General features: G+C 42.8%; 2 protein-coding genes across 2 annotated transcripts in view; both read left to right on the plus strand.

Moving 5' to 3' along the window:
- Window positions 1-17,504, plus strand: part of LOC136629077 (zinc finger protein 436-like) — a 58,218-nt gene extending 40,714 nt beyond the window's left edge. Inside the window, exon 8 of the mRNA XM_066605201.1 lies at window positions 14,622-17,504. Within this exon, the coding sequence (XP_066461298.1) occupies window positions 14,622-15,241 (620 nt within the window). The 3' untranslated portion in view covers window positions 15,242-17,504. The remainder of the gene's footprint in view (window positions 1-14,621) is intronic.
- LOC136629055 (gastrula zinc finger protein XlCGF66.1-like) lies at window positions 1,999-14,697 on the plus strand. Its single transcript, XM_066605180.1, has 7 exons — window positions 1,999-2,102; window positions 3,297-3,439; window positions 3,780-3,959; window positions 4,042-4,165; window positions 4,248-4,312; window positions 10,124-10,226; window positions 14,552-14,697. Exons 2-7 carry the CDS (start codon window positions 3,329-3,331, stop codon window positions 14,563-14,565), a joined length of 597 nt encoding a protein of 198 aa, XP_066461277.1. The 5' UTR covers window positions 1,999-2,102; window positions 3,297-3,328; the 3' UTR covers window positions 14,566-14,697.
- Window positions 17,505-19,009: the final 1,505 nt, after the last annotated feature.

The raw sequence follows: 19,009 nt of genomic DNA on the forward strand, positions 1-19,009 counted from the left end.
TTCTGAGGTAACTATCTCTGGTAATCTCTGAGGTAACTGTTTCTCTCTGGTAATCTCTGAGGTAACTATCTCCAGTAATCTCTGAGGTAACTGTTTCTCTGGTAATCTCTAAAGTAACTGTCTTCCTCAGGTAATCTCTGAGGTAATTGTCTCTCTGGTAATCTCTGATGTAAGTGTCTCTCAGGTAATCTCTGAGGTAACTGTCTCTCAGGTAATCTTTAAAATAACTGTCTCTCTCTCTGAGGTAACTGTCTCTCAGGTAATCTCTAAAGTAACTGTCTTCCTCAGGTAATCTCTGAGGTAACTGTCTCTCAGGTAATTTCTGAGGTAACTATCTCTGAGGTAACTGTCTCTGGTAATCTCTGAGGTAACTGTCAGGTAATCTCTGAGATAACTGTCTCTCTCTCTCATGTAATCTCTGAGATAACTGTCTCTCAGATAATCTCTGAGGTAACTGTCTCTTAGGTAATCTTTAAGATAACTGTCTCTCTCTCTGAGGTAACTGTCTCTCAGGTAATCTCTAAAGTAACTGTCTCCCTCAGGTAATCTCTGAGGTAACTGTCTCTCAGGTAATCTCTAAAGTAACTGTCTCCCTCAGGTAATCTCAGAGGTAACTGTCTCTCTTTGGTAATCTCTGAGGTAACTGTCTCTCTCTCAGGTAATCTGAGGTAACGGTCTCTCAGGTAATCTCTAAAGTAACTGTCTCCCTCAGGTAATCTCTGAGGTAACTGTCTCTCAGGTAATCTCTAAAGTAACTGTCTCCCTCAGGTAATCTCTGAGGTAACTGTCTTTCAGGTAATTTCTGAGGTAACTGTCTCTCAGGTAATCTCTGAGGTAATTGTCTCTCTCTCTGGTAATCTCTGAGGTAACTGTCTCTCTGGTAATCTCTGAGGTAACTGTTTCTCTCTGGTAATCTCTGAGGTAACTGTCTCTCAGAAAATCTCTGAGGTAACTGTCTCTCAGGTAATCTCTAAAGTAACTGTCTCTCTGGTAATCTTTGAGGTAACTGTCTCTCTCTCTCTCTCAGCTAATCTCTGAGGTAACTGTCTCTCTGGTAATCTCTGAGGTAACTGTCTCTCTCTCTCTCTGGTAATCTCTGAGGTAACTGTCTCTCTCAGGTAATCTCTGAGGTAACTGTATCTCTCTCTCTCTCTGGTAATCTCTGAGGTAGCTGTCTCTCTCTCTGGTAATCTCTAAAGTAACTGTCTATCTCAGGTAATCTCTGAGGTAACTGTCTCTCTCTCTCAGCTAATCTCTGAGGTAACTGTCTCTCTGGTACTCTCTGAGGTAACTGTCTCTCTGGTAATCTCTGAGGTAACTGTCTCTCTCTCTCTCTCTCTGGTAATCTCTGAGGTAACTGTCTCTCTCAGGTAATCTCTGAGGTAACTGTCTCTCTCTCTCTCTCTCTCTCTGTCTCTGGTAATCTCTGAGGTAGCTGTCTCTCTGGTAATCTCTGAGGTAACTGTCTCTCTCTCTCTCTGTCTCTGGTAATCTCTGAGGTAACTGTCTCTCTGGTAATCTCTGAGGTAACTGTCTCTCTCTCTCTCTCTCTCTGGTAATCTCTGAGGTAGCCGTCTCTCAGGTCACTGATAACAACTCCTCTGCACTCACTGATCTCCCTTACTGCCGGCTGTACATGTGACTTTACCTCAGCTCAGCTCCTCCCACTTGCCTTGCTCTTATTGGCTGGCTGATTAACCCTTATTGTGCCCCTTGGGAAGGCCCCACCCCCTCTGTATGATAGAATGCAGCAGGTAAACCTGGATGTTCCATTAGAACCTGACTGTCAGCCGTGTGACATCCAGCAGGAGGAGGCGGATTGTTCTACAGACACTGGGAGCTAGGATTCCTATGGAGAACAGTCTCAGGCCCAGGGGGAAGAGGGGGCGGGGCTTGTAGACCAACCCCTGTCATGTGATACCTGCCTCCTCCCACACATGTGACTGATCACATGACAGTGACATCATCCCAGGTCCTACAAGCACACGGCTGCTGTCCAGCAAGTAATCCGCTATTCAGCGTTTGATCTCCTCATCCCCGCAGTCCCACTGAGGTGAATGGATTATCGGAGTGTGTTGGTGTCCTCCACGGCCCACAGCTCGGTACGCTATTGGTCAGAGCTGAACCCAGGACCCAAGCGCTGCAGGATAGCCATAGTAACCACCGGCCCCGGGCCGTACAGTCTGTATTGGTTTCATCTTACACTTTGTGCCTTCTGTGTGACCCAAATAAAGTCCTCAGAGAGTGAATGTGGGGCGACAGACAGCTTGGCTGAGGCGGCTGTCACAGATCGCTCCATGGATGGCCATCACCGCTGTAATCAGTTGTCTTCTCCCCCTTCAGTCTATCATGGACGGGCATCTTTAGTAATAAGGGACTCTGTTCTGTCAGCTGATGGGGGAGAATCGTGGGGTTCTTGTCCGTCTGGGGGTCAGTGGGGTTTCTGGAAGACGTCCGTTTTCCCGTGTGGCTCATCCTCTTATTTTGCTCATGTACAATACACTATAATGCAGACGTATTGAAGTGTGTTGGAGCAACAAGCCTGGTAACACTAGAAAGGAAAAGAAAAAACATTTCCCTTATATCAGATCAAAGGGCATAAACAATAAAGAAACACAATTACAAGTAATAGACCGTAAGTAAAGCTCTACCAATCAGAGCGCGGGGATCCTACTGAGCCGTGAAGTTAGCATGTCCTTTATATCACATGACGAATTACATAACAATGGAACTCAACAACAAGGGCAGAGGGTTCCTCCAATTCCACCCAGCAGATTTCTTAGATGTTTCTCCATCCATTATAAGACGTTAAATAGCGCTATTAGAAACAACAATATGGCGTCAAATAAGCAAACCTTCATAAGGCTGATGTGATGGGGAACAAGTTCCATCTCCTGGAAGGCATATCTAAACAGAAGCCAGGAATGTGGAGAAGAACCAACAGGAGGGTCCCTGTCTGCCCCCGCCCAGATCATCAGCTGTCAGTGTATAACAATAAGACAAGTTCCTTCAATATCTTCTCAGATGTTTTTCCTTATTCCCTTCAGAGTTTATATTTTAGATCAGGGGTCCCCAACTCCAGTCCTCAGGGACCACCAACATGTTTTCAGGATCTCCTTTAGTAAGAACATCTGTGGCAATGTCTGAGGCATCGACAAAAATTACATCACCTGTGCAACACTGAGGAGATCCTGAAAACATGACCTGTTGGGGTCCCCGAGGACTGGAGTTGGGGAACACTGAGCTAAATGACAGTTTGTGAGGTTATTATATTGTCCCATATTCTTTCTATTCAGGTCCAACAATATCGGATCCTCTGATATCGTCTATGGAAGATATTCTGGTGATTGACCTATACGGGATGGAGAAGGACAGGAACAAGATGACGGAGAGTGCATTGAATCTCACCCTAGAGATACTCTTCCAGCTTACTGGAGAGGTGAGAGATTCTGATGATGTCACATTATATCATTCTGACCTATGGTGATAACAGATGATGTCACTGGAGAGTGGAGAGATTCTGATGATGTCACATCACATCATTCTTATCTATGGTAATAACGGATGATGTCACTGGAGGGGGGAGAGATTCTGATGATGTCACATTACACCATTCTTATCTATGGTAATAACAGATGATGTCACTGGAGGGGGGAGAGATTCTGATGATGTCACATTACATCATTCTTATCTATGGTAAAAACAGATGATGTCACTCGAGAGATGATGGACTGTGGAAATGTCTGTAGTGATATTTATTAATGTCTCCCCATATACAGGATTACATAGTAATGAGGAAGACCTCTAATAAGCGCTGTTGGGCCCCTGTGTGTGATGGATGGGGAAGACCCCTGAGCCCAATCCCGGGGCCCCCACCTCACCCCCTGATACATGAGGACATCAATGTACAGAAGATTCTAGAACTCACTAACAAGATGGTTGAGTTGCTGACTGGAGAGGTGATGCTGCAGGGAATGCTGGGACATTATACAGTAACAGCACTGGAGGCTTCTGGGTGATGACTGTATATTGTGTTGTCAGGTGCCTATAAGGTGTCAGGATGTCGCTGTCTATTTCTCCATGGAGGAGTGGGAGTATTTAGAAGGACACAAGGATCTGTACAAGGAGGCCATGATGGAGACCCACCAGCCGCTCCCATCACCAGGTAATAGACAGGACTAAATCCACGGGGACTTTATTATCTGTATATAACGAATGACTTCAGTGTCCGTCTGTGTTTCCTGCAGTTCCATCCAGTAAGAGAAGAACCCCAGAGAGATGTCCCCATCCTCTTCTTCCACAGGACCATCAGGTAGATGGAGATGTCCCACTGATCTGTAGAAGGCTGTGAAGCTCTTGTCTTCAGTCTTATTAGATGTCTTCTCCTTGTGTGATGAGGCCGGTGGAGATGGCAGGATTACCGCTGACCAGAGACATTACATCTTGTCTGGATCTTCTCCCAGTGTTCTGGCGGTGGAGACTGCTGGTGGGAATAAGGAGCCAACAGGTTGGATTTATATCTATCTGCTCCTTTATTTCCCGAGACAAGCAGCGGATGTGTCTGGTAGACGCTGATCTCCTCCACTGAGACAACGTGCAGCGTGTCTAGCCATGCTGAATATACATACACTCATTGTCAATGTGATTGGCAGGTGAGATCCACTAGGCGGTTCAGGTGTGAGGCGATCCTATAAGTTTCAAAGTCTGGATGACCTATGCCACCAAGTTTTTTGGTTTAATAAGGGTTGCATGTGTAATCATATGACCCTTCCACAGCCAAATACATTTTGCTACAAGGTGTTTCAGCTTGGCAAAGATATTATGAGAAATCTATATTGGTAGGGTTTGAAGTAAATACAACACTTTTGGCAAGCATATCATTTTAATTAGATTCTTCCTGCCAAACCAAGAGATCAGCGAGGAGCTCCAGAGGAGGAGATGAAATTTAAATTGTAAAGATCTGTAAGAATTTGGAGTATTCTTGCCGCTAGTTAATAATCTGTTTAATCTGTTTTTTAAAGGTGACATTTTTACAATTTCTGTCCAAGAGGCCGATTCTATATTTATGTTTAGCAATTCTGGTTTGGAGAGGTTTAATTTGAATTTAAATATTTTGCCAAAATTTTTAAACTCTTATAAAATGGAAGGGGTTGGGGTTTTAGGATCTATGAGGAAAAGCAGCAGATCATCTGTGCAGGAGGTTGTTTTGTGTTCTCTGTGGCCATAATTTTGTTATTTTGTCTGATTCTCTCCAGAACCATCTCCATAGTTAGTACGAATAATGAAGTGGATAGGGGGCGTCCCTGTCTGGTTCCGTTATTGATCTGGGCTGTGGGTGACAATTCAGTGTTTATTGTAATTCTAGCAGATGGAAGGATGAACAAGGCCACAATCTTATCTATGAATATATCTGGGAAACCACATTTTTGAGGAGACTTTTTGCAGAAGGACCAATCTACCCTATTAAAAGCCTTCTCGGCATCAGTGGTGAGAAGGGCTAATGGTGATTTGTTACGATGAGCTAAGTGAATCAGATTGAGTAATTTGGAAGTATTATCCTTTGCTTCTCTATTTGGTATGAAGCCAACCTGTTCTGGGCAGAATTGATTTTATTCTGGTGGTTAAATCTTAGCATATAGTTTAACATCATTGCTAATTAAATATATGGGCCTATAACTACTACATAAGGAGGCATCCTTTCCCTCTTTGGGGATTAAGGTTATGTGGGCCGTCAGCACTCCATTGCTAATGGAGATAAAATATTGTACTAGATGCTGGGAAAGGGTTTATTTGAGAGTTTTGACATATAGGGACCTGAAACCATCAGGACCCGGGCTTTTTCCATTTGGGCTTGCCTGAATTCTTTCCTCCACTTCCTGAGGTTTAATCGGTTTAAAGAATAGTTGTAATTGATTTGTGGGTATACTGGGGTGATTAACCGAGTCCAGGAAGTTGCGGATTTTTTGGTGTTTATCTGCTAATTACTGTATGGGGCTTTGGATATTATATAAATCGGTATAATATGCATGGAAAATTTTGGATATGTCTGTTTTTTTATGTAGTTTATCATTTTTATTTTTGATCTTGGGAATGAATGCTTTGGCATTCTAATTTTTAATGAATACTCTGAGTTTTTACCGCATTTATCAGAGAACTCATAGTGTTTATATCTTGCGAAGAAGAGGTGCTTTAACGTAATGTGCAAATTAACCCGGTGCTTTTTAAGTTGTGAGAAAGATTTTTTGTTGCAAGTTTCTATAAGCTTAATCTGTTCAATGATTGATATAACATCTCTCTCTTTTTCCTTTTTCTTTCTTGCACCTAGTTCAGTAAATATGCCTCTTATTACAGCCTTATGGGCCTCCCACAGTATAGTGAGGTTATGTGGCTCCAGAGTGTTCTCCTTAAAGGAATGCTGTAGGCCCTTGTGAATATATGCAATATCATCCTTGTTTTTCATTAAGTTATCATTTAATAACCAGTGGGATGCCGACCTTCTCTTGGGGGAGATAGATAGATTTCTCAGGAATATGGGGATGTGATTTGAGTGAAGAATGGGGTCATAGAATGTTTTGCTGACTGTATCCAACAGTGAGTGTGTGACGTAAACATAATCGATTCTCGAGTATTTTTTATGAACTGGGAAATAGAAGGAGAAGTATTTAGTATCTGGATTCAGAGCTCTCCATGGATCGACGAGCTGGAGATCAACTAACAATTTCTATACATTTGTTAAAGGAGACAGCTAAGGGAACATTTCAAATATCTTAAGGAAGGGTTGAGCAGAACATTAAATCTCCTAAGATGAGATAGCCTTCAGAAAACTCATGCAATTGGTTAACGACATTAGTGAAGAAGGAGTCTTGGTGAGAGTTAGGGGCATGGATATTAGCTAGGGTGAATATCTTATCCCAAATCGTTCTCTTGACGAAGATAAACCTGCCCTCTGGGTCCATATTGGTATTTAACGCTTTGAAAGGAACATTTTTTATGTAAGTCTGTAGCTACACCTTTATGTCTTTTTAATGGTGTAGAAGCATTGAACCATTGGGTAAAGGATTTATTTTTAGTAACAGGTGTGTAGGTTTTTTTTTTGTGTTTCTTTCCTTTTTGTGGTATATTAATACCCTTCACATTAAATAAGGCCAAGTGTAGGTCAGCAATATATAGGGTTATATACATATATATATTCTAGATAAACCGCATCAGCAGAACCATCAAACAAGTTCAAAGCAAAATATAAGAAAAACACACAACTTTAGTTGAGTCCTATCTGGTGCCAGATTATGAAGCAAGAATTAGAAATTTGAGAAGACGTGGGATGGCGCAATGGATCCATGTCTCCCAGCGTGGTCTGCTACCTGCAAGTGAATAATTAGTATAAAGCAGAAGTGGATAAACATATGCCAAAAAAAGAAGAAAAAGCACAAATTGAGAATGAGTGGTTATAACTCCACACAGTTGGAGATTAGCTGTAGAGTTCAAGCATTGTCATTCGTAAACCATCTTCTAGGAGATTTATATGAGTCCGTGTCGAGGGTTCAAGATTTCTTATTTTGCGTGGTGTTACCTATTACCATGTTTTACATGTAGGAAGGGCAGGTATACTCAGGAGGTCTTCAGCTGTGGTCCTGTCAGGGATTTGAATATGGCCTAGGTCTAATTTAGGTAAGACATATGGAAGATCTTCAAGGATTCTGATGGTCCAGGTTTTATTGTGACCGGATATCGCCAAGCCGAAGGAAAACAACGATCTGTAGACTATAGCTTTTTTCCACAGAACTTTAGTGAGGAGCTGAAGCTGTCTTCTTAAGTCAAGGGTCAATTTGGCTAGGTCTTGAAATATTAAGATCTCTTTATCAGCATATTCGATCTTTTTAGCCAGTTTGGTTTTGTAAAGAATCTCCTCCTTGACTTGGAAGCTTTGCAGGCTTATCTGCGTTGATTGATCTTGGCCTAAAGACTCGGTTTGCCCTTTCCAAGCCCAGGTCATAATTATCTGTTTTGCCCAGAAGCTCATTAAAAATAGCAGTCTCTAGTATATCTTGGTCCAAGACAGATTCAGAGACTCCTCTAATTCGAATGTTATTTCTACTCAAGCAATTTCCGAGGTCATCAATTTGCAATTTGTATCCCGGCCCTGCGTCTACTCCTCCCTTCCCCCCCTTCCCAGATGATGATAGGCTGCAGGCCCTCACCTCTGGGACTTTAAAATAGCGGCTGCTTTATGGGGAAAGTAGAGTTTTTGCTGGTCCTGAGGAGTGCTCAGTGCGTGGTACCTTGCAACGCTGACGACCGAGAGCAGCGGGTATAGAGCAGGTCCCCAAGGTCCTGTGATGCAGGGGCCAAGTCCCTAATGGCGATCTGTGTCATGTTGCAGGCCACCCCCCGCCAGTGAGTGTGGTGGGAGATGTGATCCTGCGGCACCACAGAGCGCCACAGTCCACTCCCTTGCAGGTGGGGGGTTACCTGCCCTGTCGATGCAGTGTGGGATGTAAGTGCCGATCTCCTCCAGCCGTGAGTCCCGCTAGTACAGTCCAGGGAAGTGAATGGCTGAGCAGGCTGGGCTAGACCGCGAACCCTCTCATCAACAGTGAAGCTCTGGAAATGTCTCAAAGAGCTCCGCAGAAAAGTGTGTCCGGAGGGCTCAGAAAGGTGCTCCAAAGCTTTTTTTCTGCCAGATGACTTAAATTTCTGGCTGCAAATAGAGTTCAATGGTGGAGCTCAGCAGCGTGCGTCCTCTTCCCAGGCTTGCCAAGCCACACCCCCCGTTTTTGGTGCATTTTTGCTACAGATCCACAGCAGATTTCAAATCGAAAGGGTGAAATCTGCTGTGAATCCTCATTAAAAATCAGCATCAGAGATGTGGATTGTGGCTTAGCTTCTGATGTGGATTTTGCTGTGGATTTTGTGCTGCACAAAATCTGCACAATTCTGTTACATTTGAACATACTGTAAATCACACCAACACAATCCATAGCATAGGCCCACACACAGACCACACATGGCATATTGTAGACAGTTTAAGGCACAGGTACTAGATCATGTATGTAAATTTGTTTTGCAGCTGTAGGCAACACAGTTTACGTATGGGTATGGGTACAGGTGTGAGTGGAAGGGAAGGTCCCAAGCTGAACTTTTGCACCTGGGCCCCTGAGCCTTTACTTATGCCCCTGGGTGTAACGATAGCGCCACATGTCTCTGGATAATCGAAAACAAAACAATTGGAGCTGCTCGTGCTTGCTGAACAATTAGACGCTCCTCTCTACTGGTGGTCTGTGGGGGCGTCCTGAGCCTAGTCACCTTGTGTGCCCTCACACATCCACTGGTCCCAACACCTCCTACCAGTCTGCTCAGACGCTCCTCTCTACTGGTGGTCTGTAGGGGCATCCTGAGCCTGGTCAACTTGTGCGCCCTCACACATCCACTGGTCCCAACACCTCCTTACAGTCTGCTCAGAACGGCCCGGTGGGGGAAATTCATCGATACGACCATCCAGCTTCTCACATCCCAATAAGGCACCCCCTCTCAGACTCTAGTAACAGGGTGAAATCCTTTTTCTGCATCGTAGAGGCGTCTAGTGGTCAAAAAGCTCTACACAAGCGGAAGAAGAGGTCATCACACACAAGGAGCCTCCGAGAGTCTTTTCTAGGCCAGGGGTAGAGCCACTTTTTGGGCCTCACAGGACAAGACGGTTCATCTACTCACTACACAACTCTAATCATTTACATACCTGCGTGCCGAGTTTTACAGCAAAATGACAACTTCTTCTAGGTCCTCCCCCCCCCTACCCCAAAGAGTGTACATGCGTAAGAGGTTCCTGAGGTTGCCATTGAGCTATCATCTGATATCTAGTCTCTAGACCTGAAGCTATGTGACTCAGATAACTACTCCTGTCAGATTATTTTTGGTCATTATGGTGGTTACATAATTAAAGACGTTTTCAGGGTTAGAGAGGAAATCACTGCTCCAACCCCTGTGTAGTGGCCGGCTCTCGTAATTCCAGTAGTAGCTTTGATTGAAATCAATGCCTTCAGATCATGTCACTCTTATTCAGGTCATATAGAATATTCGACATGACTTCTCCAACCGTCTGCTGACTTTTACAATATTTGTCTCACAGCTTTTGTATCCGGATGAAGATCTAACCAATATTAATACTACAGGGACAAATGTGAGGATCAAACAGGAGTTTGAAGAGGAGATTCCTACAGATAACTGCCCAGGTGAGTAGTAACCACTAAATACAGCAGAGAAGAGTCACAGATTCTCCTCAGTCACGGACCTTTCATGTGATCAGGGGCGGAGCATGTAAGTCATTCACTCAGGATGAGTGTCACTATTATGTGATAAGGGGTGGAGCACGACAGAGACATCATCAGAGGTCCTTTATCTCCAGTGCTGTGCTGCTTCTGATCCTATTTGTGTGGGATGAACACTGTATGCAGCAGAGCCATGTGTGTGAATTGCGTGCAGCAGAGCTTTGTGTGTATGATGCACGCGTAGCAGAGCTGTGTGTGTGTAAAAGCACATAGCAGAGCTGTGTGTATGTGTAATGCATGCATAGCAGAGTTTTTGTGTGACGCGTGCTTGTAGCAGATCTGTGTGTGTGGCGGGTGCTTGTAGCAGATCTGTGTGTGACGCGTGCGGGTAACAGAGCTGTGTGTGTGACGTGCGCATGTAGCAGAGCTGTGTGTATGTGATGCGCGCAGGTAGCAGAGCTGTGTGTATGTGATGCACGCGTGGAGGAGAGCTATGTGTGTGTGACGCGTGGGTAGCAGAGCTCTGTGTGTGTGACACGCACATAGCAGAGTTGTGTGTGTTTGACACGCACATAGCAGAGTTCTTGTGTGTGTGTGACGCATGCGTAGCAGAACTATGTGTGTGTGTGAGACGCGCGTGTAGCAGAGCTCTGTGCATGACACGCCCATAGCAGAGTGTGTGATGTGCACATAGCAGAGCTATGTGTGTGACGCGTGCGTGTAGCAGAGCTATGTGTGTGTGACACATGCCTGTAAAAGAGCTGTGTGTGTGATGTGCTCGTGTAGCAGACCTGTGTGTGTAATGTGCTCATGTAGTAGAGCTGTGTGTGTGTGACGCGCGTGTAGCAGAGCTGCGCGTGTGTGTGCCGCGCGCGTAGCAGGGCTACGCATGTGTGCCGCGCACATGTAGCAGAGCTCCGCGTGCGTGACACGCACATGTAGCAGAGCTCCGCGTGCGTGACACGCACATGTAGCAGAGCATTGACTATATTGGGGTCCGCCCACTTTCCGTTGAGCTGCCTGGCTTTTGTACGGAAGATGTGAAACCGGCCTAAGTCTGACTGCGCCTTATCACCATATGTTTATCCTAATTATATTTTTTTACTGATTATGTCTATATTTGTAATTTTATGATTACTCTCCATGGTATTCTATATCCTGGATTCTAACACCTATTTTTCCTACCTATTATGCAACTTTAGTAATTTCATAATTTTTTTTTAAGTTTTTTTTTTTTTTTAATTTGCAATAAAAATAATGACAATTCAATAAAGGCTCCAGAGCAAAGATGTAAAGGGAAGAATGAACAAATGAAAATAAAGGATTATGTATACACAGTATTTTGTGTGGATATTGCTTACTGAAGCAATAAGATCACAAAAAAACACATAAAACTTAACATCAGCACGGAAGGCTAACTCACCATCAAAATTTCGAGGCCGCTAGTCATCCATCCGGAGGGCAGGGAGGGCGACCTTAAGCCAGTCTTCCCAGAATTGATCAAACTTCTCTGGACATTTGCGGGATTTTATAGTATTTCATAGCACGGGAAATATGAATTAAATAGCTTCAGCCAAAGATTTATAGATTTCCATGTCGTAACAAGAACTGTGCATAGAATAAAAGCAGTGTTTTATAGGGGCCTAATGCTAAGGAGTCTAAGATTCCCAAAAGATTAGAAAAGGGCAAATGTCCTTATCTTCAGAAAAGGGAAGAAGTTGGATCCAGGAAACTACAGGCCTGTGAGCCTGACTTCTATACCAGGAAAGATCTTTGAACAAATTATTAAACAGCATGTATGCAAGTACTTGGAAGAAAATAAAGTAATTAAGCAGATCCAAGCATTGGTTTGTAAAAAACAAGTCATACCAGACAAATCTAATTTCCTTCTATGACAGAATCACTGACTGGGTTGATCAGGGAAATGCAGTGGATATAGTATATCTTAACTTTAGTAAAGCATTTGACCAAGTATCTGATACCATACTTATTGAAAAAATGACCAAATATGGGATTGACAAGGCAACTGTTAGGTGGATTCCCAACTGGCTGAGTGATCGTACTCAAAGAGTGGTCATAAATGCCTATACATCCAAGTGGAAGAATGTATCTAGGCTCTATCCTAGGCCCAGTGTTCAACATTTTAAAAAAATGATCTGAAGGAGGGAATTAATGGGAAACTGATTAAATTTGCCGACGACACAAAGCTAGGAGGGATAGCTAACACTAGAGAAGAGAGATGGTATTCAAAAAGATCTAGAAAAGCTTGAACAGTGGGCGGTGACTAACAGAATGGTATTTAACAAGGAGAAATGCAAAGTTCTACATCTGGGCAAGTAAAATCAAAGTAGCACATACAGAATGTGAGGAATTGGGCTAAGCAACAGCACGTGTGAAAAAGACTTGGGTATACTAATATATCATAGACTGAACATGAGTCAACAATGTGATGCAGCAGCCAAAAAGGCAAACACAATTCTGGAATGTAATAAGACAGTGTTTCTCAACTCCAGTCCCCAATACGTCATGTTTTTAGGATTTCTTCAGTATTGCACAGGTGATGTAGTTATTGTCGGTGCCTCAGACATTGTCACAGGTGTTAACCGTGCCCACTGGAGCATCCCTGTTAAATAGGCTGGAGTCCGCCTTCCTACGGATGAGAGACATGGTTTCCAAAATGGGAATGTGCCCCCTCCGAGAATTGCTAGGTGAGGGAGGGTCAATGATGTTGGTCTGGTTCCAATATTTACAAATCTGATACTACATTTGCTCACTCGGTTCCATCACGAGACGACGTGCCTCAAAAACCCAGTTTGAAAAATTATGCATGTCACCAGCGCCACTGCAGGCAGGAATTTCAGTGGTTTACCGAATCATGCTAGCGGAAGAGACGCAGAACAATGCAACACCTTTTGTAAGAGGTTTGGAGAGAGAGATGGAGCGCTCCTTCACAGAGGAGGCTTGGACTAAATCCTCCCCCCTTTCACACAAGCTCTCAATCTGAAACAAATTTCAGGAGATTAACTACAAGCTTTTGTAAATTTTTAAAATTATTGTCTGTCGCCATCTTCTGGGCGAAATAGCCTTTTTATTTCTCTGTTGACATAGTTGTGAGAGGGCTATCTTTATTCTTGGAGACATTATTTTTTCTGATGTTTTGCGTGAATAATGCATTACTTTTTAATAGATCAGACTTTAACAGAAGCATCGATACCAAATATGTATTTTTGTTTTTTATTTACATTTTTTAATTATAAATATGGCAAAAGGGTTTGTTTTTTAATAATTAGTAAAACTTTATTGATCTTATTTTTACTTTTTCTTTTAGTCCCCAGAGGGGACAACAACTTGCGATACTTTGATCACTCCTGCAGTATGATATAATGTCATAGCATTACATCATACTGCCATCGGACACGCAGTCTATCAAGCTACCCCACAGGGATGGCTTGATAGGCATTTTGCCATGACAGCCCTGAGGCCTTTCAGAAGACCCCAGGCTGCCATGACACCCGCATGGCACCCTGTGATCTTATCTTTACGGTTCACTAATGAGCAATTTTCTAGAAGAGTGGTGACAGGTACACTAATGCAGGAACCTATGAAGATGGAGGCTTCACTACAGAAAGGAAAAACGGCAAGAGAACAGGCTTGTGGCCGAACATCAGGATCTGATAGTCCTCGCTCTGAAATCTGCTGTGGGATTGTGATCTGTTTTGCCACCACTGTTAAGGCTACTTTCACACCTGCGTTAGATCTCAAGATTTCCGTTTCTCTGCTCCATTTTTGGAGGAAACTGAAATAAAACAGAGAAATATTTTTTCCCCCCATTGATTTCAATGGGGTTTCAAGAAAACGGAAAGGCTTTAGTTTACTTCCGTTCTGTTAGGTTTCCATTTTTTATGATGGGAAAATAGCGCAGTCTGCAGCATTGTTTTTCTTTCCTAAAAAACGGGAACTTGATGGAATGAAGCAAACTGACGCCTTTCCGTTTTTTGAAGGGAAAATACTAATTTCTGTTACAAATTGCATTTTGCTACATGACTTGTTATAGATATTTTATAAAATATCAATATATTGTTTAAAGTTTATATTACTCAAAAATAGTAAAATAAGTTTTATTCTTGGCAGATGACAGTACCGGGAGCTTAGAGTGGCGTTTGATAACTGTAGATTGTAAATCAGAGAATTGTGATATTATACAAGATACAGATGAAGAACCTACCATTATCCCAGATATCCACTCAGGCCTTCACAGCAAAGATCCATCATCTCATCTTCTTATACAGGTCTTGTCTACTGATTCATCACCGACTGATACGCAAAAGGAAAGTCACAGAAGGGGAGAACATCAAACAGTTTACACAAAGGAGAAGTCCTATTCATGTTCAGAATGTGGGAAATGTTTTAATGGTAAATCAAATCTTGCTAAACATTGGATAATACACACAGGAGAGAAGCCATATTTATGTTCAGAATGTGGGAAATGTTTCCCTGGTAAATCAGATCTTGTTAAACATCAGAGAACTCACACAGGAGAGAGGCCATATTCATGTCTAGAATGTGGCAAATGTTTTAGTGTGAAATCAAATCTTGCTAAACATTGGATAATACACACAGGAGAGAAGCCGTATTTATGTTCAGAATGTGGGAAATGTTTCACTGGGAAATCAGATCTTGTTAAACATCAGAGAATCCACACCGGGGAGGAAAAGCCATTTTTATGTTCAGAATGTGGGAAAAGGTTTGCTCATAAAAGAGATTATGTTAAACATCAGAGAACTCACACAGGGGAGAAGCCATTTGCTTGTTCAGAATGTGGGAAATGTTTTAATCAGAGATCAAATCTTCTCAGGCATCAGAGAAGTCACACAGGGGAAAAGCCATTTTCTTGTTCCGAATGTGGAAAATGTTTCAATCGGAAATCACATCTTCTTAGACATCAGATAATTCATACGAGAGAATCTGTTTTCTTGTAGTGTCAAGAAAAGAGATTTATCGAAAAGTTAGCTCCAACTGTACATCAAAGATGAAAAATATTTTCATGTTCAGAAACTTAAATCTGCTTGAAATCCCATCTTAAACAAAGGAACTCACACAAGGAAGTCACCAATTTGTTTTTTCAAAGCTTTTATTACTAATTCAACTTTAAAATACAGATTATTATTATTCCAGCAGGATTACAATAAAGTGGCATACGGCATCCACATGTAACATAAGGTATTATTGGGTCAGATAATAGGGGATTATATAGCATCAGACTCAACAATTGTGCAACCACATTACAGCAGGAGTTCAAAACAGCTAATCCAGGAGCGGGCACCCAAAACATTAATATCATTCGCATGAATGAATAGCTAACATAGTGCTATTCATGAATGAATAGCTAAGCACTATCTGTAATTGGCTGAGCGCTCACCCAATCAGCACAGCCCTTTCAGGAGGTGGGGATTTTTAAATCCCCGCCTGCTGAAAGTGCTGCATAGCAGTGTCGGGGAGCCAGCCGTAGGACGCATGTGAGCAGCGGATAGGGAGTCCTTTTTTTTAACTTTTTTAACCACTTATTGATGATTTTCAGGGAAGGGCTTATATTTCAAGCCCTTCCCCGAAAATCATACTGCAGGGTTTGCCAAAAACCACTGCTTTCAATTGGACCGGCAGCAGCACCGATGACTGTGACTGGCTGAACGACTCACAGACTTCTCTCACTGACTTTCTGACTGCAACTGACTTCCCACTCAAACTGTCTGACTCAAAATTGTGTAACTCGTCTCCATATCCCACCTTGCACTCCTCTGTTTTTGCGGGTTTCCATCCCCTCTACCAATCAGCAATCAGTGTGACAGTAACCAATCAGGACACAGACGTTGCCGGACAGATTAGGACGTCGCCTGTGAAGAAAGGGGAAAAACAGGGTTTCTCTGGCCGATAACCCCAGAAATGTCTCCTAAGGAGTACATAAAGGGGAGTTTTAAAGATTGGTGAATGTGTGACATCCTGGAGGACCTTCTGGGCAACTACACTGGAAGACATGTCCGTAGTATGGACAAAGACACATAGTCATAATATGTGTGTGCATCACTGTTTTATAAATGTATCTGGAATTAATTTTAGAGGCCTAGTGAAAATTTTATTTCAGACAAGTTCATAGGCTGATGACACACATATTTTGGCCGTGTTTTGGCACCCATAATATGGGTGTGTGTCCCAGTCTGACTATGGGCACGTTGACCTGAGCTCCAGGCATACTGAAAATCTCATAACATATTTTGGCTGCAAAAGAACAGTCAAAATAACCCATAGTATCACTGGTCTATGAATGTGTCTGAAATTTCATTTATAGTCCTCTCGCTGTTCAGCGGAAACAGACCAGCATTCAGTAGGGATTGTCAATAATCTTGGCTTGATCTGCTTATCCTCTGGGCAGAGACAAACCTAAGCAGAGCGCAGCATGCAGTTCAGAGCAAGCAGTCATTGCCAACTGCACCGGCCTTTTTCAAACTCAATTTATGCCTTTAATCTGATAATAATCCTGAAAAATGGAGATAGATGATGAGGACAGCGCCTTGGGATAAAGGGTACAGGGAACACGATCAAATTCCTAAGGAAATCTTCTCCAATCCTCATATGTTCCAAATCAGTGGAGAGCCGCATATATGAAGGAAAATAAACCCCCGATCATAAGGTGTGGGTACAAACCAGTTAGAAAAACAACCAAATGCACTCAAACTCTACAAGTCCAGAGGATTAGAGGGTGCTCACTCAGGAGAAGGGAGAATACCCAGCTGAATTCTGGATGCAAACTCCCCCTTAAAAATCCTGGATAGCTTTGTACAAAAGCAAAGCAAATTCCACTCTGGATAATGGGAATCCAATTAGAATTATAGCAGGACAGGCCTCAGGGTAGAGAATCTGGAGAGGTACAACGCGTTTCGGCTCTATAACAGAGCCTTTTTCAAGCATAAAATATCAAAACATTTAGGGCTTTAAATAGCATAAAGATTGGTATAACTTACATCAATATCCTAGTAGCGGTGTGCGATGTCCGGCGCCATTACGGCGCCAGCCGCTCTGTGTATAGAGGCTGTGTTTAGGGGCTGTGGATTGTTCTGTTTAGCAATTTGTATAAAAATAGTGATGATCTTGATGTTGATCTAGTAAAAAGCCATGTTTTTAAAATGTTTTGGTTTCAAGAGATACCAATAAAGTTTCTGGTGCATTACAAGAGACCATACAATAAATTGAAAGTTAAAAAGTATATATATGCGCACGCTGGAAAATGTATGTACAAGTAAAAATAGATGTCAAAAATCAAACATATGTAAAACATAACTTCTAAGTTTACATAAAAAAGTAAAAATAATGAGGGACCTAAGCAGAGCGCAGCAAGCACTTCAGAGGGAGCAGTCATTGCCAACTGCACCAGCCTTTTTCACATTAAATTTATGCCTTTATTCTAATAATAATCTTAAAAAAAATGTAAAATTATATTCAAAGACTTTAACAAAACATGAAATATACATTCTAAATAGTAAAAACAGTCATTAAAAAAACAAGTATATTGTCAACTTTACACATAACCCAGGAAACAAATGTAAGGGGTTCTGTGGGACTTTTGCTACTGTCTTGAGGATGGGTGATCAATTGTTGATCAGTGGGGTCCACAGCTCAGGATCCACTGTGATCCAGTTAGCCTCCAGTCAAACTGTCAGGGCTCATGTCCACGGGCAAAATAAGAATTAAAATCCGCAGCAGATTTTAACTCTTCTCCTGCCCGCGGATCCGCACCCCATAGGGATGCATTGACCACCCGCGGGGTAGATAAATACCCGCGGATGGTCAATAAAAGGGATTTAAAAAAAAATGGAGCATGAAAAAATCTGGACCATGCTCCATTTTCATGCGGGTCTCTCGCGGGGACGGCTCCCGCGGGCTTCTATTGAAGCCTATGGAAGCCGTCCGGATCCGCGGGAGACCTAAAATAGGAATTTAAAAGAATTTACCCATCCGGAGCGGACCGGGAAGGTCTTCTCTTCCTCACGGCCGCATCTTTCTTGCTTCGGCTCGGCGGATGTGCCGAATTCATCCGCCGGCCGAAAAAGAAGATCCGGCCGTGAGGAAGAGAAGACTTTCCCCGCCCGCTACGGATGGGTAAATTCTTTTAAATTCCTATTTTCAGCGCTCATGTCCGCGGGGAAGGAGGGACCCGCTGCAGATTCTCCATGTAGAATCCGTAGCGGGCCTGATTTTCCCCGTGGACATGAGGCCTCAGTAATAACATTTCACGACAATAACTCTGTTCATATTGGGAGATAATAAACAAAAGGCAGCTCTCCTGGGATATGAAAATAATACAAAGAATGGTGTCAGAACGCGCCTCATGCAGTTTGAATAATATTGATAAAGTGGAAGGTGAAACAAGACTCACCTGGTGCACGGAGGGTTAACCCATTTGTAAGGGAGTTACCCTCCGGCACCTGTTGTCCACGTCGGCTTCTATGAAGTTACTTTTCTGTCCACTGTCTCCTTGGTAGAGGAGAGGCGTCCCGGGTAATACAAGCTTTGTACACTTACCAAAGCAAGTCCAGAGATATCCGTGAATATAAATACAAAATATACCAACGCTGCTGTGGACTCAGCACTTCTATTTAAAATTCCTTACGTGTTTCAAGAGGTAGAGCTTGAGAAAGGCACATAAAGTGTTGAAACGCGTAAGGAATTTTAAATAGAAGTGCTTAGTCCATAGC

This window comes from Eleutherodactylus coqui, chromosome 5 (genome assembly GCF_035609145.1).
Source record: "Eleutherodactylus coqui strain aEleCoq1 chromosome 5, aEleCoq1.hap1, whole genome shotgun sequence".
Taxonomy (NCBI): domain Eukaryota; kingdom Metazoa; phylum Chordata; class Amphibia; order Anura; family Eleutherodactylidae; genus Eleutherodactylus; species Eleutherodactylus coqui.

Coding starts and splice junctions, on each gene's coding strand:
- LOC136629055 (XM_066605180.1), top strand. CDS start 3,329: ATGGAAGATATTCTGGTGATTGACCTATACGGGATGGAGAAGGACAGG. Junction 3,960..4,041: donor TTGAGTTGCTGACTGGAGAG/GTGATGCTGCAG, acceptor TTGTGTTGTCAG/GTGCCTATAAGGTGTCAGGA. Junction 4,166..4,247: donor CCAGCCGCTCCCATCACCAG/GTAATAGACAGG, acceptor TGTTTCCTGCAG/TTCCATCCAGTAAGAGAAGA.